Source organism: Nylanderia fulva, unplaced genomic scaffold (genome assembly GCF_048542155.1).
Source record: "Nylanderia fulva isolate GAGA-0341 unplaced genomic scaffold, ASM4854215v1 Scaffold49, whole genome shotgun sequence".
In the NCBI taxonomy this organism is placed as follows: Eukaryota; Metazoa; Arthropoda; class Insecta; order Hymenoptera; family Formicidae; genus Nylanderia; species Nylanderia fulva.
Window position 1 is genome coordinate 980,270 of NW_028190576.1, and position 26,850 is coordinate 1,007,119.

Genomic DNA, 26,850 nt, shown 5'->3' on the forward strand with positions numbered 1-26,850 from the left:
CAATATTTATAATTTGCTCCAGCTAACTTTATTAAATGATGTTAACGGTGATGATAAAATTTTTGTCGTGTGTGTCGCTAAATGGTCCCACCAAAATTACAATATAACATGCAGAATATGGCGAATGATATACTTTTTCCAGAAAGAAGATGATTTACTCGATTTTTCTTTAAAGAAAATTTCATAAACCTCTTCACAACTTAATATTATATACAGTGTAAATGTATAAATATCTCAAAAAAATTTTGTGAACTTTCTGTAAAAGGTATCTTTTCCTAAGTTTTGAAATAATTTTTCGTCAGCAAAAAATCTATACTTGGATTGCCAATTTCTTTACTTTCGTAGCTTTGCAACTTTTAAAAATTAAATGCCATTTTCGTATTAAAATTCTGTAAAAATAAAAACCACTTGGAACTGCATTGTAATAAAACTCAATGTCTACACTTGCTTTGAATTAATTTTTATTTAAGTTTTACGACAGAGTCCGCACTTAATATTATCCGAATAGCCGTGTAATAATTTGCTACTTTTATTTGCTATTTTATTTGCCAGCGGATAAATAAAAGCGTAGAAAATTAATACACCGTAAAACGACGTATCAAACGATGCTGAAATAAAGTGCGAATTGTCTCGCCAGTTCTCCGTTCTGTTGTTTCTGAAATTCATGTCTGTTGTGTTTTCATTCGGAAAAAAAATGTAATTTTCCTGAGGATAGCCTAGTTACATTTCGTATTAGCCACAATAGCTCTCTCGAATGATAATAATGATAAAATGATTTTTAATTGCGACGGATGTGCAAGATAGAAATGAGCAACGCCGTCGCGAGTTTCATGTAGATTACATCGCGCTCTGATAAAGCATTAAATAAATCTTTCTATAAATTCACGCTCAAATATTCTGGCGATCCGTGGAAACTGTTTAAATCGTTTTATACCGCATCCGAACTTTGTCGCTGCGTAGAAATTCGCTTAAATGTCATGAAATAAAGTTACCGTGAAATAAAGATTAATGATTAAAACACGTACAAAATATATATATATATGTACTAAAATGTAGACACTAAAACTCTATCATGCCTCTTTTTAGTTCATATAGAATTTTTCTCTTCTTTAAGAAAATCTCCTAAGATCATTAATCCATTTTATTTTTTAATAATCGCCGCGACATTTACAAATTACGTTGGCAAGTTTGCATCGCTACCGTTTGCCGACTTCCTCCACCTTCTCGAGATAGAAAAAGTTTTTTCGCGCAAAAAAAGCGGATATACGTGCGCGTTCCGATTTATTCGCGGTGAACGCAAATCGATCGTCGCGTTTAGTTTGAAAGCGAGCTGTACCGATTTTAGACGATAGATCCGCATCCGACCTACCGATTCCGATCGGATATATTTCGGATGCGATATTGTCGCGCGCAATTCTCTCTATATCTACGATTTTGATTCGCTCGAAATGGTCGTCGACCATATAATACCAGTGTCTATTTCAACCTCTTGTCGTTTCCAATCTCACCGTATTTCTATCATTGCGCTCCTTCGTCCCCGGAATATCCCGTCGAGATAATCGACCTATCGCCGTCGTTATCCCTCTATTCAAATATCAGCCTGAAACCACGTTCCGTCATTATTCTTCCAAATAGGATTCATGCCGCGGCATAATGGGACAGAGATATCAATCCGATCGACGAATATAATATCCGATTACATAGTAGCTTTCCGAATATGCGTCAAATCGCGCGCGCTACCAGAGATACGCACCGTCGACACTCGAGCAGAAAATCGAGAATCGGCTCGGTTCGCGAACGGGCTTCCGATATCTCTTGACGGTCGCTGACAGCTCTTCGGATCGCGGAAAAAGCTCGCTCGAAAGCCGAGCGGACGATCGATCGCGCCGAAAGGGCGGAGTCTCTTTCATCCGCGTTCTATACGTAATCGCGCTTGCGGTTGGATTCTACGTCTATAAATAAACATTCGATGCGTGCGGATCGATATCCCGCGCTTAAAAATAAATATCGTTTAAAAGATTTCGAGAAACTGAAGCCGTCGAGTTTTTTCAACGGATGACCGATCAAATCTTTGCCAAAGAGAAATTCATTAAGATTTATTATTAACGAAGCGGATTTCATTTATTTCAATTGAAATTAAAAAAATATCGAACGTTACAATCGTCATGGAGATGTCACGTAATCGCGACGCGCTTGAAAGTCTCGGAAATCCCTCCGTTCAAGGCCGTATTTACGAAACGTGGCGGTCGCTCACAATACCGCGCAATAGCAAACACCATCAACGTCGATTTAATCTCCCTTCGCGCCGCGATATGGAAGAATCTGCGAGCGCAGCGTAACAATAGAGGACGAATGGAATGGTAGGTAAGACGAGACGGAAGGAGCGACGACGTTGGGGTGGAAAAGTATTGGTGACAAAGGAGCATGCCGTTGTTGCCGCGGCAAAAAGAAGTAGACGGGTGGGAAGGATGATCGGGAAGAGAATTTCACAATGCACTCGTTCCGGACGAATTCCGGAAGACGGATGATCGTCCTGTATCGACCATCCGCGAGGGCTTCCAATCGATCGTTTCTTGCTCAAGGGATACTTTGGATACGGGAAAATCACGCTCGTGCGAATCCGGCGTATGTCGGCGCTGAAATTTACGGATCGAATCACAACGATTCGAGCTGGCCTGCAAACGCGTATCGATCCTCGCGCGAATCCTAAACGAGTGAATTGAACATTGAAATCTCAACGAGGGCAAGGAAACGCGCTCGCGCGCTTCACGAGTCTGACGAGACGTCGACTGTTACTACTGCTATCGTGGCGCGGAGAACATGACGGTTCTAACGACGGTCAATATTTACTGTCTTATTCGGGTTAATTTAGCGTACGATAGTCGCTCATAAATATTATTTAGTCTGATAGTTGTTTACTTTCGGAGTAGAGTTGCTTATTCGCGAGAGATGTGCGAAAATGATTATACCTTGGAGAACTTCCCGCGTTTATTTATGTTTGATAATTAAAGAAATCAATTTAAATTTCCTCCTCTTCGATACGTTTATTTTTTTATGCTCTCCAATTTTTTCACGATTATAATAAATACAGAAGCTAAAATTCGTTAATTAAGAAATATTTTTCACAAAATGCATAAAATCGATAAGAGAGGAAATTATTCTACACGATTATTATGCGAAAAGAGACGGATGAACATTTCAGGTAAATTGATCGAGATTGAAAGGTAAATGTGAGACAGATAAGAAAAAGTGCGCGTCGTGACGAAAAGAAATTTCCGGGAGTTATGATTGGTCTAAGTTAGGTGCAGAGAAATTGTATGTGCGACAACGATGTTCGACGGGCATAATTCTATCGCATCGAGCAATGTTGAATGGATGTTCGAATCGAATTCCAACCAAGATTGCGGCGCGGCAGTCGCACCAGACAATTGGAGGGTCTATTTACGACGTCGGTCCGCGAACGCATCGAATTGGAGCTAGAATTATTGTATTAAGGCGGAAGACGGCAACGAGAATGTATGATGCGCATTGCTCTTATAGTAAGCAGCGATTTAATCAGTGCACATATAGGAAAATCATATATAAAGCTCACGAGTCTCTTCTTTCCTCGAGAATTTCTGTTCATTTTTTTAAATATGGCAGATGAGTGAAAGAAAGTAACAAGACGAATGTGTAAGAAAAATGAATGAAAGAAAAAGTCCGAATAATATTCCAGCTACATCACTGCAAATCGTGGTTTTCTTCTTAATTATACTTATTTGCATTTCGTGTATTTAAGATGAGACAAGCGTGGCTATATACAAATGTAGTTTCTTAAAGATAAGAAGGAAAGAACAATGAGAGAATACTAATGTAACTGATTGTGAGAAGAACAGGCCTCGTATATCGGTACGTAAAATCGCATCTAATTTCTTACAACGCGCACCAAGTTTTCATGAACTACGAAAAAAAAAAAACGAGTTTAATTTATTTTGTAAATTTTATATAATTAATACTCAACAGAGTGTTAATCTAGGAAGCATACATATTCTACAAAGTATATCACGTTCTCATATTTTTTCTTTAATTAATGCATTTACTTAAAATCTCAGTTAAAAAAAGTTGATAAAATGTGAGGGAATTTTTTCTTAAATTTTTGCACGTAGGAAACATCATACAAAGATGTAAAAGTGTCGCTATATAAATTCAATAAAATTCCTTCTTTTCTTATTTTAGTGTTTATCGAATTGCTCGAAACATTAAGTATTTTCTTTGAAAGAACTCGAAAAAAATGAAAAGCTTGGTAAATTTATCAGAATGTAAATCGCCGGCTTTGTTCACCGAAGCGTCTCGCGAATTTTATGAATAATATAATAAGTATCTCTAATGGCCACGGCTTTTCGTTAGTCGCAGTCTTTGTGTGACGGCAATGTAACACTAAGTCACGTAAATAGAGATGAGTTTATTATCATCTAGAAGTACTCTCCTCGTAAGACTACTACAATGGTGTGATTTATATGTAAATGTAATTAAACTGACACACAAGCACAAACACGAATTTTGTATACGAGAAAATGTCTGCAGAGAAAACGTTTATTATGATAAGAGACTCTCTGTGAGACATCCAACATTTTTTTACGCGTAAACAAATGTGTATATTATTTAATAAAAATTAAAACGTTAAATATCGCGCGTTAATATTTTATCAATACTATTATAATATTTAATTCCTTTTTTTCTAGCATTCTTAATTACGTATTTTTTTATTTGTAACATGCAGATATATAATTTGAAATCACTCAATATTGTTTTCCTAATTAATGAATTTAAAAATTAATAGCTTTTAATTTTTTAACATTTATCATAATCATATATAAAATACTAATAATATTAAAATAAAAAAATAAATGTGTTATTTGCATCAATTTATCAATACATAATTATTATATTGATACTAAGAATTCATAATTTCTGAATTGGAAACGTGGAAAAAGATATTTCCCTCAGATGTCTTCATCTTTAACGAAAGGTTAAATGCAATTTGTCTATCACTGTCTCGAGAAAAGAATCCCTCGCTGAGATTGGTTGGGAGAAATTTTATATCACTGCACAAATTTCAGTTAGAAACGCACGGCTGTTGAAACGCGGATCGCTCTCTCTCTCTCTTTCTCCCTGTGCAACATCAAATTAATGAGTTACCGAGAGGCAAGTTTTCACTTAATGGACCAAAAGGAGCACCTATATAAGAGTAAGAGAGATGAAAAGAGAGACAGAGAGAGCAGAGAGATAGGGTAAAAAAAAATACAAAAAAACAAATATACGAGCTAATATACACGAGTGCGTAAGAGAATAGTGCGCGCGCAACGGTATCTGCTAATTAATTACTTGCAAACTATATGTGACCCGCTGGGGAAAAATTTATATCTTTGTGCAAATTACACGCTTACACCCTGAGAGAAAAATTTATTGCAAAGAACGGCCTGAAGCTGCACTGACGTTGCTGTGGCAAGATTGTTACTGTTTTCGTTACTCGGCTGTTGGGTCATATTATGCACACACATTGTTGTACTAACATTATAATGTAAAAAACGCAAAGAAGTGAAATTTTAGATACAAGGAGATATAAATTTTCACAACTTACTGTTTTAAAAGTTTCTCTGCATATTTTCAATCATTTATATTAAAAGATGATTATATTTTTTTCAATAAATTATCAAGACTTATAGCAAATATCAATATTTATTATAAATTAATCATCTCCCTTTCTCTCTTTTATTAATTCATGTAATAAAACTTCAAACAGTCTCATATAATTCATTATTATTATTATTAATAAAATAAAAAAAAACATTATTAATATATATACATATATAAATAAAAAGAAAGAAAAATTATCGTATTAAATACTTATTTAATAAAAACATATAGAATAAATGGAAAAGTTTCCTTGAAAGCATTAAAATATAACATTTATCTACGTTTTTAACGATTCCTGTCATAATATAAATGGAATTATAAAAACTTCACTAGGAGTTCACTAGGAGATTTCTCTGGTCGCAGACAAAGAATAAATATAACTTTCAAATAACATTTTTAATCCAAATATAAAAAGCACGAAAAATATTCTTTTCTCTTGATCAGCTATCATCCCAGCGAAGGATTTTCTTCTCGAGTTATACCGGCAAGGACGGCGTTTTTAGAAAATCGGGAATTGGATTATTCATCAGTTCAAAACCACGAAAGTTAGAGCTTCTGCAAATAGAAGAAGAGAGGGATAGAAATGAGAAAAAAGAAAGATGAAAGGAGAAAAAAGAAGCACAGAGCAAAAAGCGAGTAGCCAGGTGAAGGGATGCTTCAAAGGAATGTTGAGCGGAAAGTGGCGTCCGTTTATTGTCAAGAAAAAGCGGATCCTTCTTATCCTTTCGAAACGCGATCTGGAGATACGACGGGAATCGTGATCGCTATCGCAGACAGAGACGATGATGACTCCGGGGAAATCAAAATAAGGGACGATGTTGAGCGCGCTATCGTCCAAGAATGACGAAGGTTGCGCGAATCGTTCCGGGTTACGAGACGAATCATCGTCATTCGGCGATGGCTACGCGGTCGACAAAAACAAACCGATCCCATTCCCGAGGAACGTATCAAATTTTACTATCGCCAATCTCAACAGTTAAACAAAAGCCGAAGAAACAACTTCGAGATACGGTAAATCGTCTTGCAAAAAAAAAAAAAAAAAAATATTTTTCTTGCAACAGAGAATTGGTTGCTATTATTATAATTTTCTTAAAATAAACTAGAGTTAATGCAGCAATGCAATTATTAATAAAACAATTATGTACAACATGTTAACATGATATTATGTATAATATATAATATGATGTGTAATTAATGTTTAATGTTTACGTACACTGTGTTGCCATCGCTTGAATATAATATATTGTATAATTATCGAGTTCAAAAATAGAATTTATAGTTTTTGTATTTAATCGTAGAGAGTAATTTAAGGCTCTTATTAAATTATAATAAATTTGATAAAAGGCTGTTAAGAGCAGTAAATATAAAAATTTAAATTATGTTTGAAAGTGAAGTCATATATAAAGATAATATTCTTTAATTTAATGTCTAATAATGAATTACAATAAAAGGTGATTTGACCATTATCAACGCTGATTAAATTCTGAATTTAAAAAACAAACGGTGCCATAACGGTAACATATACATCAAGCATGATCAAAAACGTCATAGAGTATGTAACGCATTAAAAATACAATGATAGATATAATGATTAACAAATATTATGGTAAGAAAAAAAAGAGAACGTGATGTAAAAATGAAATTTTGTATTTAATATGATTGATTAATTCCTAAAAATAAAAATATTTAATGTGCCTTTTGTAATTAAATAGCTCTCTGTATGAGCAATAATAAATGCAAAATTTTGCATTACTATGTAATAATTATACGTATTAGACTTCCAGAACCATATATTGTGTATTTGATTTTCTAAATTGTAATGAATTCTATTAAATACATATATTCTCTTGTTTTGTTATCTCGTCTCTGTGGCTTATTGTTAGATCGCACAGACTTGCTCAGCTTGCTCTTAAAATTTGATTACTCCTGTAAGCGTCGAGTTCAGAAGCCACGTTCACATAACGTCATTAATTCAGGATTATATTAAGATTCGGATTTCGGAAGTTACGGACTATAAAGCAAAGATGAGATCGCATTAGCTCGTGGTAATGGCAGCGTTTGATACTCAATCGAACGTTGCAAAAACCAGCAAGGAAAAAAAGACTACATCATCTCTTTTGTATCGTATATCCAAGACCCATCAGCGCTCGATAAAACGCGTGACTCTTGCTTTTAAAATAGAGCGACCTGCGGTTCGTGTTTTTATGTCTCACATGAAATATCGCATGTGAACCAATACACACAAAACATATGTATATGCATGTGCGTGCGTCACCGTTGATTCTACTGCGAAATTTTGCATTCCGTACTATTTTGCCATCATTTTACCGCGGTTAAAATGCTCGTGGCAAAACTAGATGATAAACACGTTTGAAACCTCGCCAACTTTTCATTTTTCTGCAACGTGTGCGTAAAAAAAAAAAAAAAAAATAATATACATTGTGGATGTACATGTGTGCGGCGAACAATCGTGACAATGCGGCGCTCTGTCAAATCGCACACGAAGCGCAGCATTATGCGAGAGTGAAAGAATCGATTTGACGTTCGTGCGCGGGTTGACATGCGTTTCCGTAATGCGCGTCAAGCTGGTTGCATTTAACGTTTATCGACGGGAAATGCGGCGAAAAAGTTGACGAGCGACGTGTGTCTCTTCATCTTTTTTTTTCCCCTCTCTGACTTCTGTCAATGCATTCGAAACGTCAATCGCGTTTTCTAAAGAATCGCTGACGCGCACGTCGATTTTCGGATGAGAAAATAAAGCGCGAGAAATTGTACGCTAACTTCGTAATATATCTGTATATATCTTCGAAGAGAAGAATTTTCGAAAGGAAGAGTTCTCGCGTAAACCAAACTGTCGACTCTAAACTCTTTTAAGTTTTAACTCTTAACTCTTAACTGAAAACTCTCAATTCGCGATTTTCTCGGCTCTACGATTCTTAACTCCCTCGCAACCAGTCAACTTCCGAACTCTCGTCCCGATTCGAACGGCGACTGCCGTTCGCTTTCTACGGAAACGTCGATTAACAAACTCGCAAAAGTTAATGGGCGCGAAACGCCAATCCCGATTTTAACGCGCGCAACGAGAAAGACTGACGTTCCGCGAGCGCGCGCAAATAGGTCACTACATCATTTGCAATCGTGTGCCGGGGAATTAATTTTGTACTAAGCGGCCGCGAGGAAGAGGGGGTAGTTATGATATCGCAAATTGCAAATACTTGATACGATCGTATAGGGAGAGGGCAGTCATATGATTTATCGAGCGCGGCCGCACCGCGCATAGTATCGGCCCGTATTCCAGGATTGACATCATTTATTAGACGCTGTGCGGAAACGCGTGCGCGAGCGGCCGATGGAAACCGCAACGATATCGTGATCGCGCGGCCGTAAACGACGAGGTCGTCGACCGGCGAACGGGTCGTCGATCGGTCGCCATATTCATCTGTCTGCTAGTTTACGGTGAATCATCAGAGCGCGAGCGCGGTTTTGATGTTCCTACGACCCTCTCAGTTTATCGCTGAATCTCTGCCGTTCGGCGGTGGTCACCGCGAGCCGAATGCGGTCGGCACCGCAATGATGACTGAATACCTGGACCGAACCGGATTGGCGTCCATCCGCGCCCGCGGAACTTCAATGACAGCGGCTGCACCCATTACGGCGTCTTTGTGGCATTTCGACTATCAGATTCGTCCAACGAAATTGCTAGCTCGTCAATTGGCCTGCGTCTATCTCCATGCATAAATATGTCGAGTATTTCTATCATTGCGGCTGCGTTTCGCACCTAATTTACGTATATACGGTGTAATTTTAATATCGAGATAAAATCGAATTTTTATAATCAAATAAATTAATCTAACCACTTGAAAATTATTAATTTATATTTAATCTAGCTTTGCAATAATGACTTTATATATTATATCATTACTCGATTAATAATACGCAGGAATAACCAATAAATAATAATATAATAATATATATTACTTTCTCTCCTACCTTGCGCGTCGAATGCTCTGTATTATTTTATGTAAAATCATATTCGAAAACGCGACAAGTTATCATTTCCACCGACATTGTAGTATGTAATCAATTTACAGTCCCTTAACTTTCGCGGTTAAGAGAAGCTTATACGATTACACTTGGCCATATCTATTCCCATCTCGGTTATGGCAAAATCTATATTGCGCACCGGTGCTCGGTGCGGTCGGTTCGCAGTAGTAAGCGGACATTGGAATCCGCCAGTGGTCGAGGTACGACTATGGTCAGACTGTGGTTAAACTAGCGACGTCTTAGCTCGCTATATGGTATTAACTTACACTTCCCTATACAGTTCTGTAATCTATATACACACATATATATATATATATATATAAACCATAACTTTTTTAATACTATAATACCTTCGCCGTAAATCAATATTATACACATAAATTTTATATCCATATTTTACTACACATTTTTCCATCGAATGTACTCTTTTATTATTTTACTCTTGCAGCGAATTTTTAGAATTTATGGTAGAGACTAGGATTACAGTGAGATAAATGTAACTTTTAATTACTTTCCGATAAAACTAATAAAGTTTAAAGGTAGTGGAAGTATTTACATGTAACTCCTCGTTATAAATTGTTAACCATTAATTACTTGGAAATACATATCACAATGTCCATTTATTTTTAATGCATCGTTCACGATCGCGATCGATCTCGCAAAGATCATCGTAATAAAAAAAAAAATAAATAAATAAATAATGATCCCTTTGTTTCGTACGACCGCCGTGACTGTTATTTTAATCCGGGAGCGTCAATGGGGAGGATAACGACGCGTAAAAAAATCACGTGCAGCAACGAATAGCACCGGTTTGCCGATTCGAGCGTATCGGCGACGTGGGAGAGAAATCCTGCTATTATGTCGCGTAACTGCGCGGACAATGGCGCGATAATTCCAGCCGGTAGTACGCGCATCCGGTCACGTGCGATACACTCGCGTCCGCATATACATACGCGTTCACACGTATACATATATATACATGCACACGGCTGTGTTCGCCCGTCCACGCTACGTAAGTCGGTCACAATAGGGACGAAGAGAAACCGGAGGACAATTGACTATTCGCCGTCGATCGAGAACGTTTCCGCGCGGGATTGCGTTTAACTGATTGCGGCGCTGCGCTGGCGACACTCCGCATCGCAAGCATCGCCGATCTATCAACACCCGAATGTCACGTTCGTAATCTCGCGGTGCACGAACCGATCTTGCCCGTAATCACGGCTACTTTCGGACGAACAGTAATCTCGCATCTCTCGCCTTGTTAAATCGACTATTCGAGAATACGTCTTTGACATGGCGAATATTATTTAGAATTTATAAAATATAAAATTATAATATAAAATATTCTTATCATTATTTATAATATTCAACGCGTGTCAGCTTCCGGCGAATATCTTCAAGTATTTTTTTTTTTCAATCTTCCCCTAAGAGCACGCATATCCAAAAGACGTTCAAAGGATATCCAGACATCGACATCCTCTGGATGTCTTCTGGATATCCTTTGAACGTCTTTTGGATATGCGTGCTCTTAGGGGAAGAATAAGTATATTATTTCTACTAGGAATGAGTTTGCAAACCTTAACTGCACAACATATCTGAAAGACGTTTAGAGGATATCCAGACATCGACATCCTCTGGATGTCTTCTGGATATCCTCTAAACGTCTTTCAGATATGTTGTGCAGTTAAGGTTTGCAAACTCATTCCTAGTAGAAATAATATACTTATTTTTCAGAAGACATCCAGAGGATGTCGATGTCTGGATATCCTCTAAACGTCTTTCAGATATGTTGTGCAGTTAAGGTTTGCAAACTCATTCCTAGTAGAACAGGATATCCAGAAGACATCCAGAGAATGTCGATGTCTGGGGATATCCAGACATCGACATCCTCTGGATGTCTTCTGGATATCCTCTAAACGTCTTTCAGATATGTTGTGCAGTTAAGGTTTGCAAACTCATTCCTAGTAGAAATAATATACTTGTTCTAACAGTTGCAATAAATATATCAACGGCATAAATATCATCATTTATAATGATAACCAACTCATGTAATGCCAATTGAGATTGTCTCGAGAGTTCAAGCGTTAACACTTGGCATCAGCCCCATCAACGTAGGCAGGGTGTCAGCGCGATCAGCACTTCCGATTCGACGAAAACAGGAGCACAGCCCCGAGCATTCGCAGCTGCACGCCGCGAAACTCGCTAAGTTTCTCTCGCGCAGAATTGATCCAGTCAGCGTCAAGAGGAATTACGCGAATTCGCGCGCGCGCGCGCAGAACTCGGCGATTTCGCTGATGAGCACTGCAACAACACACAGTGTACGCGGTCTTGTAGTATATATACTCGCGAAAGACTACTCCGAACGTTTGCGGTGGAAGATATTTGCATACGTAGACGCGCCCGACGAGTTCAGATCTTGTCTTCGACGAAACGCTTCCTTCGCGGAAAAATGGCAGTGAAACGAATGCAAATGTGACGATATTTCTCTCTCGCAAAGAAGTATCGCTTCGACTCGAAATTAGTTTAAGCATTCCTTTGCCGAACTATTTAGGTTGACCAAAAATACTTTATATCATTTTTTAAATCTCAATTATTATATAGATCATTCTGGCGCGATTAAAAAACGATTGCACTAATTTTCGAGGTGTTGTTATTTTTTAATAAACATTTCGCACGGCGAATAATTTTCAGGAACGCTCAATCGATCAGAACTGCTCTCCGCGTTGCGTATTTTTTTAAACATGCGCATTAAGCGTTAAACGCATATATTATTTTGTAATCGAGCAGAAACATACATCAATAAATATTCGTGCATATATCAATAATGCCGTGAACGTGCATTACTGTTATAACACGGCTTTATAATATCGCACGTAAACACATATTGTTCAATCCAACAATTAACTATAAATTATCGTTCCTTGCATAATCAGCCTTTTATGATACGCAAACCCGAGCGAATTTTCAGCGCGCAAACAGTGCATTTTAGACAAATTTTGCCAACAATAACATAAGTTTACTACGTGTATATACGATACATACTATAATAGAATATATTATATACACAAATGAAAAACTAGAGCGTAGTCAAATGTTGCAATGGTATAATAATTCTTGTATAATATTTGCTATAGTAGAAAATTTACAATTGGAATATTACGCGCGTATAATTTAATTTAATCAATGCAATATTACCGATATCATTTAATTTAATCGATACGATACGCACCACAAACAAAAGATACGTTTTTAAAATAATTTTGTTAAACTTTAATTTTTTAGAAAATATTTACACATTGAAAATATCAAAGCAACAAAAAATAATTTTCAATTAAAAATAAAAAATGTTTTTTATAAATTAAATTTTCGAATCACAATTTTAAGCTCGTCTTGTTCAATAGAATTTTAATTAACTGTACTTTATCAGAATGTTCATGCGAGATTTAATTATATTCGTGGAATGAAAATTTGATATCTGTGATTGACTGCGAGAGGTAGAAACGTTTTCTCATCGAATGGAAAGAAGTGTGTCGCTGCGTAAAACGCGGATCATTGGATTCGTGTCGATGTCGCAATCGTCGAAAGTGCAATCACGACGTGTTCACTTCACAGGGCGGAAGGGAGCAAAGCAGGACGAAAGCGGAGAGCGCGATGGGGTAAAACTGCGCCCCGGCTACGATATCACGTCGCTCGCGTTTAAGGGGGTTGAGGGCACGCCCGTTTGCATTCGCGACGAGTATCCCGCACACGATTAAGCACCCTCGCCAAGTGCTGTTTTCTCGTTAGTCGATGCGTCTGACGCTAAGTGCGTAAGTACGCTGTGTAATCTACGAGATGCATATAATTAAAGGATCTGTGTGCTATTTATTTTTTCCGTCAAATTATCCAGAGGGAAATCGTTTTAATATTAATAAAAAATTGTTAGTTATTATATTATTAAACATTAGAGAAATTGAGAAAAATTTGCATACGATGTAACTGTATGTTTTCCTTTGTTCTGATTTTAATTTTTTCCTAGTTTTATCTTTTTGGTCTATATTTTGTCATTATACGTATATTTAATTGTTATCTAAACACGCATTGCTAGGTATATCGATTTTAATTATCGTTAAATTAGCGAATTTTTGTCATTATGACATATTGTTCTTCCTAGTAATATTAACACTAATTAACGTACAATCCTCGTATGAGGATTCTAGAAGTGGTTAATGCCCTAGAGTAAATAGTTTATCTATTTATGATGTTATCGGTATCCAAGTAACACCTGCTTCTCTACGAAATTATTAATATGCTGTATATGCTTTCTATGGCTTATGACTTGCGATTTATAAGTTTGTCTGTTATTTTAAATTGTCGAGAAATAATAGAAATATATTTTGTTTAATCTCTCTTGCAAATTCTGGCGCACAATTTACATATTATTATATTTCATGTTTCATTTTTATGTTATAATTAGGTTATTATAACATTGCTTCCTATATTACCTCATTACATTTCTAAAGATATATTAATTTCAAAATTTCATCATTAAATTTTGCCGCGATTTGTGCTAATTAAAAGTCTTAATTTTTTTATATAAAAATACAAGAAACAATTTTTGAAAAGCTTTCCATACCTACAAAATTTATGTTTGTCAAATTTACATAAATTTTGAAATTTTAATAATACAATAAATAAGACTAAATACTGACACAAATAGTAAAAAGTTGTGATTTGAATTCATCTATATATATTAACTTGCAAATATAAAAGATGATCGTTTCATGTGCAACAATTTAATATTTGAGAAAATAAATAACATAGGTATATGCAATATGGAAATGACGCCATTTTGATTAATGCAAATGTCACGAAAGCATCGCAATTTTTTTCCCCAAGCACGGCAACTATAAATTCTAATTTTTTTATCGCGGATTATAAACTATCTGGAAATATACAGCTCTCGCACGCTTTTAGTAGGTCAGTGTATCATTTTATTTGCGAAAGAGCGTTCGTTCGTATAGCAAAACGCAGTTCGTTCAGCGAATGTCCGGGCTTTAAGAGAATTTAGAGCTCCACATCCCCCACAAGGAAATGATCCGTTGTCGCTTGGACGAAGAATAGTTTTGGAAAGCCCGTTTTCGTGGCGCTTACTGTCACGACGACGCCGAGACTAAATTTTACGACGACGCACAATTGTATCCCGTTAAAACTAAAATATCACCGCGCTAAGATAAAACCGCAGCTCCTTCAAACGGGACGTCGTTTTTCTTTCGTTCGCGAGATCACAATTTCTTACATCTTTGATCTTCTATCCAAATGAGCTACGCTCGTCAGCAACTTTGTCTCAAATCCACAGAATATTCGAATATATAAAAATAAAAAATTCTATACAATCCTACATAAAATAAAGAGCTTATATAAAATCTTTAGTTTTACGAATATTTTTAAAATTCATGACATTTGGATATTATATTTTTAAAGCACTTATATGTACACAATATATATATGTATGTAAAAGATAAGCAATTTGTATATTTACCGTCGACAAATATTGAAAGAAAAATCGAGCCTACAAAAATCTTCCTCGATAACGGGATTAAATAAAATTACAATTGCCACCTAACGAAATTTATGCAGTAGAACCGCTTCCGACTGTTCTGCCACGTTATGCAAAATGTATCTCATCGTCGTAACTCGATAATGTCACAACGAAAAGAAAATTCGCGGTCGTGCAAGGAACGTTATTTACGACGATGCAGCTGCAATCATGCTGTCAGGGAAATCTGTTTACAGCACTGCCAACAGTGCTTGCAGATTCGCGAGTTGACTCTCTTAACTCGCAGCCCTGTAGATATGAAATCCAATAATGGAGCGTTTGGCATATATACTCCCAAAGCCTGTTTTCCACTCGCTGTAATCGCGTATTCGCTTTTGCGAAAATAAAATACTTAGGACGGGAACTCTCGCTTTTAGCGTAACATTAGAAAAATTGTGGAAAAATTCAAAGTTGTACATGAAATTAAAAAATTGCAGACTGCAGTCATTCTCTAATTTTAATAAAGCGATTGATTAAAAACTTTTAGTTTCTGAAAGTTCTTTGAAAAGGGCCAGACTACTGGCGGGTAGCTAATCGACGGTTAATGACACACGTTTTGTATAATTAAAATCGTTTCTCGTCGTCATAAAATTTGTGTGTAGCTAGTTTGATTTATGGAATGGTGCCAATAATTTCGGGATTAAAATAGATAACGGAAACAAGAAAATCTTTGCCATTTTATTTGCGCGCTATCAAAGACGAATAAACACCCGCAATACAAATATGTTCCACGCAGGTCAAAGTATTTTTTACGATAAAAACGAAGGTGTACTTCCAAGCTCGAACGATGATCCGGATTTTATTGGGTTGCTCGATAAATACGATATTTACGAGCATCGAATTGGCTGTCGACTGAAGTAACGTATAACGGATGGAACGTGAGGCCGATTTGCGGCTTAACGAAATCCTTGCTCCGTCGTAATCTGCTCGTATTCGAGGTTTTCGGTTTTACACCACAACGACGTGGCGAAACGGTAAACCAATAGGATACACAAGTAATGAGATCGAAAATGTGGAAATCGAAAGATAGAGTCCACCCAGTCTCGAATTTTCTCTTTGTTTAAAAAAAGTTCATGAAAGGTTTGTAAAAAAATTGGAAAAATTAGTACGAATATAGCGTAAAGTAAAATATTGCAATCTTTATATCGAAACGTCAAACATAAAAAAAAAATAGAAACTTTGCAATATCCAAGTTCATAAATATAAAGACTCGTAATTAATTTAATTTTTAAATAATATAATAAAAATGTAATAATTCTAATTTAATAATGATGAAATTTATATTTAAATTAAATTTCAAACAAATAAACGGCAGTGTATTGATTTTCATATATTGTATATATCTTGAGACAATCAATATATTTGACACATGTCAGTGCAGGAAACTGGATCGTATGAAATGTCGATAGCATCAAATTGCTCAATAAATTTAAAAACACAGTTGAATTTAATTAATTACTGAATTATTTTCATATAAAATTCTGCTCGTTTTCAATGCGTTTTGCGACGACGCTCAAACATTCGTCGAACATCCATATTAAAACGGATAATGTCACGGTTGCCATTCAACAGCATAATATCAATAAATAAAGGTCGGACAATATCGTCGCAGTAATAATCGAACGAAATTATTGCAAATTACCATTTTATTCCGTAATTTGGTACGCGATCGTAACGCGTGACGCAAATGATTTGTGACGTTTACTCGACAGCGATGTTATGTTGCATCAGACTGACACATACACTTTCCGAGAAAAATCAAATCGACGTGTGTAATGTAATGTCAAACATGCATGATTATCTTGCAATACATATATAACGCTTATCTCTTTGTAAGAAATAAAAAGCAATTTTATAAAGTGAACATTATTAAATATTTTCCATTCTTTTCGCGTTTAAGAGAAAATCTTCAAATAATTTCAACTAAATCAATAAATCAAATAATTTAAATATCGTTAAAACTAATTTTATAACTTTACCTTTTTTTATTTACGTGCAACATAAATTAGATTTAAAATTCTAAGAATGTATTACTATGACACGAAACTTTAATACACTTAAAAGATATATTTCAAAAAGAATTCTAATAACCGCATATATCTAAGAAATTGACGTATTGTATGTATTTGCAACATTGTCCATGCAACAGGACAAATTCCTCGCATGCTTAGAAATCTATGGCGCCGTAGAGATTCACGTCGAGGCTGCGCGAACGAGCGCTCGGAGGGTCATCGTTCATAAATATCAATGCGGCTTACCTGTACAGGGGTTCACCGCTGTCCTCTTTGAACCAGAGCACCATGGAGACGCCGTCATTCGACTCGCGGGGCTGTATATTACACGGCAGGATTGCCTTCTGACCCGCCACTCCCTGTATCGACTCCATGGGTACTGAAACACACATCAACGACTCGCTCAGAGAAATGTCCATTATATACGCCGCGAGAAAACGAAGAATAATGAAACGAGGAAGAATCGCCGGATAACAAAGAGTTATGGATTTTTTAGGCGGTTACAACGATCCCTCGGATCCCTCGAGAGGATATTTTAAAAAGACTCTTCCTGGGGATGTGTATCACATATGCTGACAAGATTTCCGACAAGATATTATAACTCCATATTTTATCAACTTCAAGATTTCAACATGCATGTTTTTTCGCGAGATATTCAAATCTCACGTGATTCTTTTTCCCAGTTACAACCTTACGATTATTTGATGTTAATATCAAGAAATCAAGTCTCCTTGTTTTTTTAAATTGAAAATTTGTATGACATTACTATTACTTTCAAGATAACACGGTTCGAGATATTTTATATAATTTAAACATGGTATCTTTTTTGCGATATTTTATTGCGATATATATCGCATATGTTATATAAGTAAAATCAGAATTCGCATAATGTATGCACATATTTTTACATATTGTATCCCTTTCTTACGTTTTATTGTTCGCATTTACAATTGCCGTATATCTATAGCGATATCGAACTAACGATGCCATTTAATCTTAATATTCTTGCAGAAACGAATATTATATTTTTATTGATGTTATATACAAGCGATATTACATTTTTATATATGGAAATACAATATATCATACATATTACGATACGTTTCAAGAGAGGGATACATATAATAAAATTATAATACTTGCGATTTAAAAGGACAGCCAGCGATAAATAGCATCGAAGGTATAAAAAAATCGGACAAATTAAAAAGGCTCCTTAAAAATGCAATTTACGACACTTTTCATCATTGACAAGCGCACACATTTCTTATAGAATAAAATTCATATCGCAGATTTTTATCGAATAACCTCCTTCCATTTCTCATATAGAGACGCATGAATAACCTTTTGGCATATCTGTTTTTAATCTTTGCTTGCGGCAGAAATTTTTTATCCACATTAATATTACAATACCGTTTCATTCCAGTGTAATGAAGTGTAACCTTTGATCTTCGCGCACAGAGCGTATCAGATATGATATTTACGCTAATTAACATTTTTGCATGACATTGAATAAATATTGTCTCTGCGATTATATTCACTACGACAAGTAATTAATATTAATAAGTCTAAAAATATAAAAATATAAACATGAGATATATACCTATAATAAATCGCAAGTTATAATTCAATTTTGTCAACATATAGTAAGTTTTCATTATTAATTATTATTTATCATGTCTTTTAATTTTGTCAACGAATAAAAAGATCTACATTTATAAAGAATATCGATATCGGTATCGCTAAAACTGAAATAATCGTATCATTATTCCGACTATCGCAGAAATTTGTGTATACACTGTAAAAAAATTTTGTAAAATTACATTAAAAATATGTAAAATTACATGAATAATAAATGTAAAATTACATGATAAATAATGAAAAGGTAATCATTTCTATTATTTATCGTGTAATTTTACACTTATTATTTATGTAATTTTACATATTTTTGTGTAATATATTACATATTTTTTTACAGTGTACAGTAGTTATAAGCGCGCGCGGAAATGCACTTAATTTTGTCAACGAATAAAAAGATCTACATTTATGGCGAATATCGATATCGGTATCGCTAAAACTGAAATAATCGTATCATTATTCCGACTATCGCAGAAATTTGTGTATACGCTGTAAAAAAATTTTGTAAAATTACATTAAAAATATGTAAAATTACATGAATAATAAATGTAAAATTACATGATAAATAATGAAAAGGTAATCATTTCTATTATTTATCGTGTAATTTTACACTTGTTATTTATGTAATTTTACATATTTTTGTGTAATATATTACATATTTTTTTACAGTGTACAGTAGTTATAAGCGCGCGCGGAAATGCACTCGCGTCGTCGCAACGAGCGCGATTTCCGAAAGTTGCGGGTGCGACTTTGCGTTTTATTTTTCCGCAAGCCCGCGAAATGAAAGTTTCGCGCGGCGCCACGATGGGTTGCCTCCTTTCTCGTCCGGAATTCGCTTAAGTCGACGTTGCACCGCTGCTCGTCTATAAGAGGACGGCCCCATGCATGCATTTTCGCGCGAAAACACGTATTGCATTTACGTTGACGCTACAACGACTTTATGCAAGTACGTGCCCTCCGTGCGAGCTGGGAAAATTCACGTAAGACTCACCGATCTTAGCGGCAGTGCAATATACATATTGTTCATGTGCTTGTATGATGATATTTGAAACTATTTAGAATTATCAATTTTCTTGAGGAAAGAACTCGGGATGTTTTTAGTCCTGCGTCTAATCTTCTACGCGAGAAAGAAAACTCGTTGTAAAAATAGTTTCAAAAGTATTCTAATTTTGACTCGAGTTATAAATATGTTCTATAATTAAAACGCGTTTATATAGAATTTAGTTGTTTGAAATTTCTGTGTGATTGTTATTTATTCTAAATTACTAACTTTTCACTAAAAAATCTATTGTGAGATTATATACAGGAGAAAATTTTCTTCGTGTTATATATGATACATATAAGTAACAGATGGTTCAATGCAGTTCAATTTAAATTGAAAAAGAGAGAAATAAGAAGCTACATTTATAATAACAAATAGCTTATAAATCTGACCCGGGGGAAGCTTTAAATTGCGTATTACTGTACGTAGTTCACGAAGAATTAAATTCTAACTGAGCTCACATCTATAATCGCGGACGTAATCTCGAGCAACAAATAGTAATATGCGCGAGAACATATGTTACATATACATGTTACATATATGTAGAAATGAATGTATCTCAATATTTTACGATACAATTTTCTGCTTCGGAGGGATTTATAGTCGCGGTTGATATCTCGCGAAACGAAATATCGCCATCTGCCAAATAAAAGCGGCGCAGCAACAGTTGCATCTGAAGGGTTACAACGTCGTTCGTCGCGGATTTTTACGCTTCGGTGTCTCTCTTGCCGAACATGTAACCGCCCAGCCATCGATACACGGATTATATCGTATTATGGGACACTAACTCGACGACGGTCTCAAGTCCCACGAATTTACGAAACTGCGTTCGCGAGAAGTTTGGCGGAGAAAAAAAGAGGCGACCGGGATTGAACGAGAGCGACGACGAGCGAAGAACTCTAGCAGACTAGCATGCGAGATTGTGTCCTGGACAATAAAACTGACTCGGATTACATTCTAAGACGTGGTCGGGCTTACAAGATTTGCTCTCCCGCGGCGACACTCGGAGATAAAACGTGTTTTCGAGTATCGTGTACGTGCGCTCATTGCGAATATTTCACGAGAATTGTTTTATATCAATATTATTCAAGATATTTTTGAAAATCGCACAAACTTTGCTGCAGCTATGAAAAACAGTTCAATTTTTAGTTTCACTTTTTCGCGTGAAATCTTGATAAATAAATAAAGGATTTATGTACCTTTTTAGAACATTGTATTATTTTGTACATATAATTATTATTTAAGAATATTAACAAAATATAATTAAAACATTTAATTCTTATATTATTTATATCAACGATTATAAGTTTCGCAGAAAGCGCTTCGTTAAGTAATTAATAATTCGTTAAATAATTAATAATTGTTAATATTCCTGCAACTAAATTAATAATTCGTTAAATAATTAATAATTAGGAATATTCCTGCAACTAAACACGATGGTAATGATTGTTTACGAGTTTCCATCTACTTAACATCGGCTTACAACGCATCGCGGTGTTTATGATTCAAAATTAATTACGTACGCGCGAACTTCGTTACTTAATAACGGGAAAGGAATTATGTCTCATTTTAACGGAGCCATGCTGTCGGACGTGTTGTTAAGCTGCGATTTAAATTAAATTTCTCGTAGAACAATGACATTTTACATGCATGTTGTCGGACGGAAGTGCCGGCCAAGTTCTGCCGGTGACACTTCCGTTGACTGGTGTAATTAACAAAACCAGAAAACCGCAAGCGCCGGCTATTTGCGGCCGACTGTTTGAGATCACTTGCCGCGAGATTTTCTGACGGATTCCTTATTACATAATTACCTTCCTGCCAGACGCTGGCTTGAGTCTCGTGAAACCCGCAAAAGAAACCGCACAATCTTAGCTATATAAATATCACTCCTATATTCTTTATTTCCGGTCTGCAAAAGCAGGAAGCTAAATTTGTTTTTGTCTCGCCACCTGCTCCGAAAATTCGTCTATAATATAATCATGCATTCTTGTGACACAACGAAAATTCCAACGATGGCCCTCGATTTAATATTCATGACATTATATAATAGGTGTAATCTTCAAAAGAATCATAAGAATAAAATTCAACTGTGATCTTTTTAGTTATTACAAATTGAATTTAACGTAACCACTAAATAAAATAAATAAAACATTAATATCATTTTTTAAATCAGTCTAAAGTTGATTTGTATTGATATATATACAAATCAACTTTAGACTGATTTAAAAAATAATATTAATGTTTTATTTATTTTATTTAGTGTATATATATATATATATATATATACACAATGTCGAAATATCAATACACGTACAATTCTCACATAAATTGAAATAAAAAAGAAATGTTTCAATACTAATCTTATCCTTCGCTTTGTAGTGTCAAGGAAGACCTTTTGTAACGCCAATTGAATAATCATATTTCGCAGCATCCTCGAGCTCACAAAGCTCTGGCTGTGACACCCTCTCATGACACGGAGAAAAAGGAAGAGGAAGGGTACAGAGGCAGGGCAATTAAAATGCGGCTGGGCACAAAGGGCATGAGATCTCCCGAAATTTCCACCCCCGCACGTTCCACTTTTGTAGACATTTCTCAACCGGTAATTGCCTTCCGGCTTGCGCGCACGAGAGAATAACGGGCGCGCGCGGAAGGAATGGACCGCATGAAATATCCTTTCCATACCTTATACCCCGTAACAGCGAAACAGAGAGAAAAAAAGAGAGAGATAAAAGAGACAGCGTAACGGGCCGAGAAAGGAAAATTGAGCCGTAACTGTCTTAATTATCTTCGAATTTTTAGACATCGATCTGTAATTTCAAGGCAATTAGAAATATGCGGCAAATATATGACAAATTTAAAGATATTTTTTTCAACAGTTAAAAATTTAAGGTAAAGTGCAATTTGACGGACAATATATTTTTTCTTTTTGCAATTTTATATATATAATTTGAATATCACTCGAATTATCTTTTGAGAAAAAGAGATAAAGAAATAATTGATAAAACTATTATCCATATATGAAAGAAACTTATTTAAAAATTACGCTGACATATTGAAATCTTTTCTGCACAGAGATGTTATATAAAAAATTTCCACCGCATCTCTGATTTGAATAGCTTCGATCAAAAGAATTTATTCAGTATTTTTGTCATAAATTACGTCAATCTGCAAGATCGGATAATATTCCATTTCTATCGAAAAATATCTTTTCCACGTAATATATTCATAACTGTCGTTAAAATAAATAAGATTGAAAAATTTCTACGACTCGCTTTCGACGCAAGAACTGTACATTGATTGCATCCGCGGAAAGAAATCGCGGAATATCATTATTCAAACAGTCGATAACACACAAAGCAGCACACAAAATCCGCGCGTGTAAAATCAAAATCGATGATTCAATATTATTTTAGCGGAAACAGTGCATTTTTCGGGAGCTTTCATCAACATCGCGCATGGTCGCTGCACAAAATTCTGCAGAAATCAGCCTTTGGTGCCTTTTTATTCCGCGGCAGCGAGAAACGGTCCGTCTGAAAGAACGCGGCGTGCACAGCGAAAGTTTTGAGAAAAGGGTGTAAAGGAGACGAAAACGCGAAATGCTGAATCAAAGCCCCATTGCCGCGCGACAAAGGCCCGAAAACTTCCGACGCTGCGATTCGCGGCGAAGGAAATCCGCGAAAGCTCGTCGCTTCGATAACTGCGGTATTGTAAGAGAGTGCTCCGCACGAAATTCACCGTAGGGTGGATAAATATTTCGCTAAGGCGGCTTTAGTTCTTGCTCGGATATTTATCGCTTTCGTGTCTGCGCGCGATTAACAGATTTAAATGCAACAAGAGATTCATTTAGTTTCGGAGATAAAGCCACTGGGAATTTAACAGAGAGTTACAATAATCTCTCTATTAACAAAATGGCAATGTCATATGCAAACAACTAATTGTAAGAGGAAGAAAGTGACTTAATCATTTGGAAAATTTATTTACAGCCAAGAATCGATATATAATAATTATTATTAATCATACGTTCAAAAATTTGTTTCAACATTTTCAGTCAAGTATGAATGTACGTAAAGTTTTTTACTTTTAATCAAATAACTTGAAACTGAAAAGATGTTTCTGATGTTTGCGTATTTCGTCTGCACATTCGCGCAGATGCGTCGCGACATTTAATCACGTTAAAAGAAATAACGTCTCAGAATCTTCGTGAATGTTTTATGCAAATATCAGTTGAAAGTTTCTCCAGTGCACTACGGGTATAGAGATTTACAAAAAAAAGAAAAAAGATCACTGCTATCGAATCTCATTTCCAGTCGTCGATTTGTGAGAAACGGTGACGAGACGATCCATCGTTCTCGTTCGTTTCGCCCACTTTTTTCCATCTCCTTCAGTATTTCCTTTCCAGTCTCGCTCTCGCGGTGACCGCGAAAAGAAAAGGAGCTAAAGGATATACTCGAGAGATTGGTTATAAGGAGCAAACAGAAAGGAATCGATGTAATTGAGGTGAGGTCGGACATCTTTTTCTCTCTTTCTTTCTCTACCTCATGGGACTCGAGCTTTCCGAGAGAAATTGTATCCGAGAAAATGGCAAAGATCACGTCAGAGACTGCATTATTCAGTACCGGCATGGTAAATCTATATATACACGGCCACTCTTTCATCCACTGTAACGTAAATCCTTTCCTTTTTCGTTCCAACTATCGTTCGTCCCGTTATACCTTTCCCTTTTTTCTCTTTCTCTTTCTCTCTCTCTTCTTTTCTTCGTTTCTTTAATTTTTTCGAATTACACGTCTGTTTGTGCAATACTCCCGCACTCGAACGTAAAACTTAAAAATAATTCGAGAGAGAATCTCGTTCCCGCACATTTCGATTTTCCACGCAAAACGCGAGTCATTTCTATCGCGCCATTTATCATCGACCTCGCTGCTTTATTAGGCGCGACTGATTGATGTCCTTATTACCGGGCCGAATTCGTGTGCCCGAAAAATTATCCCATTTCGCGCCACCGTCGACACTCGGCCGCTTTTCCGGATGCTGAATCCGTCCGGACGCGGATTCACAGTCCGCATGAGAAATCCGGAAATCATAAATCACCAAGCGCAGCGAATTGTTGACGGAGTATATTTTCAAAAAGAACTCTCCTCCAGGCTACGTCATTGTCAGTCGTATAATTAATTGATCCATCGCACGCGGTATAAGGGGATTGAAGAGAAGAGGGCGAACCTAGCACAGGATTCTCGATCATTTATTCGAGACTCCTCCGCCGTTAATTTGCGAAGAACCGAAGAGAAAAAACAGTTAAGGAGAGATAAATTTTTCAAATACATTTTGCTCGTAAAAAGCATTAAGATATAACGATAAGAAGTTAACTCGATCTCGGTAATATTTTTATCGCATTTATAGCAATCGTATTATATATATATATATATAATATAATATTTATCTTTATCATTAATTATCATTTGATAAATATTATATATATATATAATATTTATCAAATTAAATTGATCTTGAAAAAAAGTATGAAAAATAAGTACGTATATATATATATAAATATTCACAATTATCTGAAAATCTTACTGCAGAAAAACAAACAATATACGTAGCTTTTCCGAGCTAAAAAGATCCTCGCAAACGTTCTTTCTACTCATATAAATTAGATTTCGGCATAAAAGAACAAAAGTTTGGATTCAACTTTTCTTCCCGGGTCTCTTCAATCATCTTTGTAGAGTTATGAGTGAAAGCATCGCCGCGCGCAGTCTCTTAATGGAATAATAATGCGGCATTATGGCGAGATGCGCGGAACCAAGCCGAAGGGGATGATTCTCTGCGAATCCGAAAGCGATTCCTCGAATACTTGTTTTTACTCTCTCTCTCTCACCCATATTTACCCCTCTGTTTCTTCGAAGGGACGGCGCGATGATCGCGATCCTTGAGAAGTTCACCGCCTTCCGGCGTTTTCCGGCGTTGGTTGGGCAATTAACATCGCGTTTTACGGCGCGCCAATATCTTTTCGAACCGGTTAACCAGCGAGTGCTCGGAAATGGCGTAGTCGTCGTCCTGGGAAATATATCGCGACGCGGTAAACGAGGGTTTACTTGGGAAAAGCAATTTTTCACACGGTCGATCGGGCAGGCGTAAAATATTATATCTATAGCTATAATGGACCCCGTTCGGAAAGCGCTTCCTGTTCTGTTTATTTTATCCACTCTCCGCACAACACTTTTAAGTCCTAATAGCTCGAGCGGTCTTAAAAGTGCGGCACCGTCATGATTCTTGTTTGTGTTGCGCGCCTCGCACTTAATCCTTAGCATTTCCCGATGTCTCTTTAATCTGTCGCGATAAATAATGATTGGCGCGCGCGAGAAAACGTTGGAAATTTAATTTATCATATAGCAGTTATCGATCGATCTTAATGAAAATAAATAGAAATTGCTACGTGACGCGTTTGCATAATTTATCACAATCTTAATTAGCGATCGCAAGCCGAGCATAGTTTCTATTTTATCTTCTCATGTCAATCTTGCGAAATATATGTCGATCAACATATGACAAGGCATTAATAAAATATAAATAGTTTATTATAATATAAAAACATGATTTAGTTCATACGTTGTGGTCGCGTAATATTTAGTAATTCTAGTTTACGATCTCCGGACACGCTTCGAATATTTCATTTCGCAATTCAACTTTATGCTTAACACTTTGCGTTTCCTTGTCAATCTCGTGAAAAATAACGATCAGCGTGAGTCAAACTCTCGTCATACGGTATCCGAGACCCGTGATTTATTCACATCGAGGATTCGGAATTTACGAGCCGAGAGGTATTCGCCGAATGAAATCGGTTTCGCCTTTTCATGTCATCCAGG

The 26,850-nt window shown here is 36.1% G+C and overlaps 1 protein-coding gene and 1 long non-coding RNA gene across 4 annotated transcripts in view; one reads left to right on the forward strand and one right to left on the reverse strand.

Annotated features, from left to right (window-relative positions):
• The window catches only part of LOC146721384 (uncharacterized), a 214,413-nt gene that overhangs the window by 163,701 nt on the left and 23,862 nt on the right, over positions 1–26,850 (forward strand). The gene's annotated exons all lie outside the window — the stretch shown is intronic.
• LOC114940071 (nephrin) overlaps positions 1–26,850 on the reverse strand; it is a 210,374-nt gene that overhangs the window by 157,972 nt on the left and 25,552 nt on the right. For both annotated transcript variants that reach the window (XM_029314553.2, XM_085486892.1), the window contains exon 3: positions 17,557–17,689. In XM_029314553.2, coding sequence (XP_029170386.2) covers positions 17,557–17,689 — 133 coding nt within the window. The remainder of the gene's footprint in view (positions 1–17,556; positions 17,690–26,850) is intronic.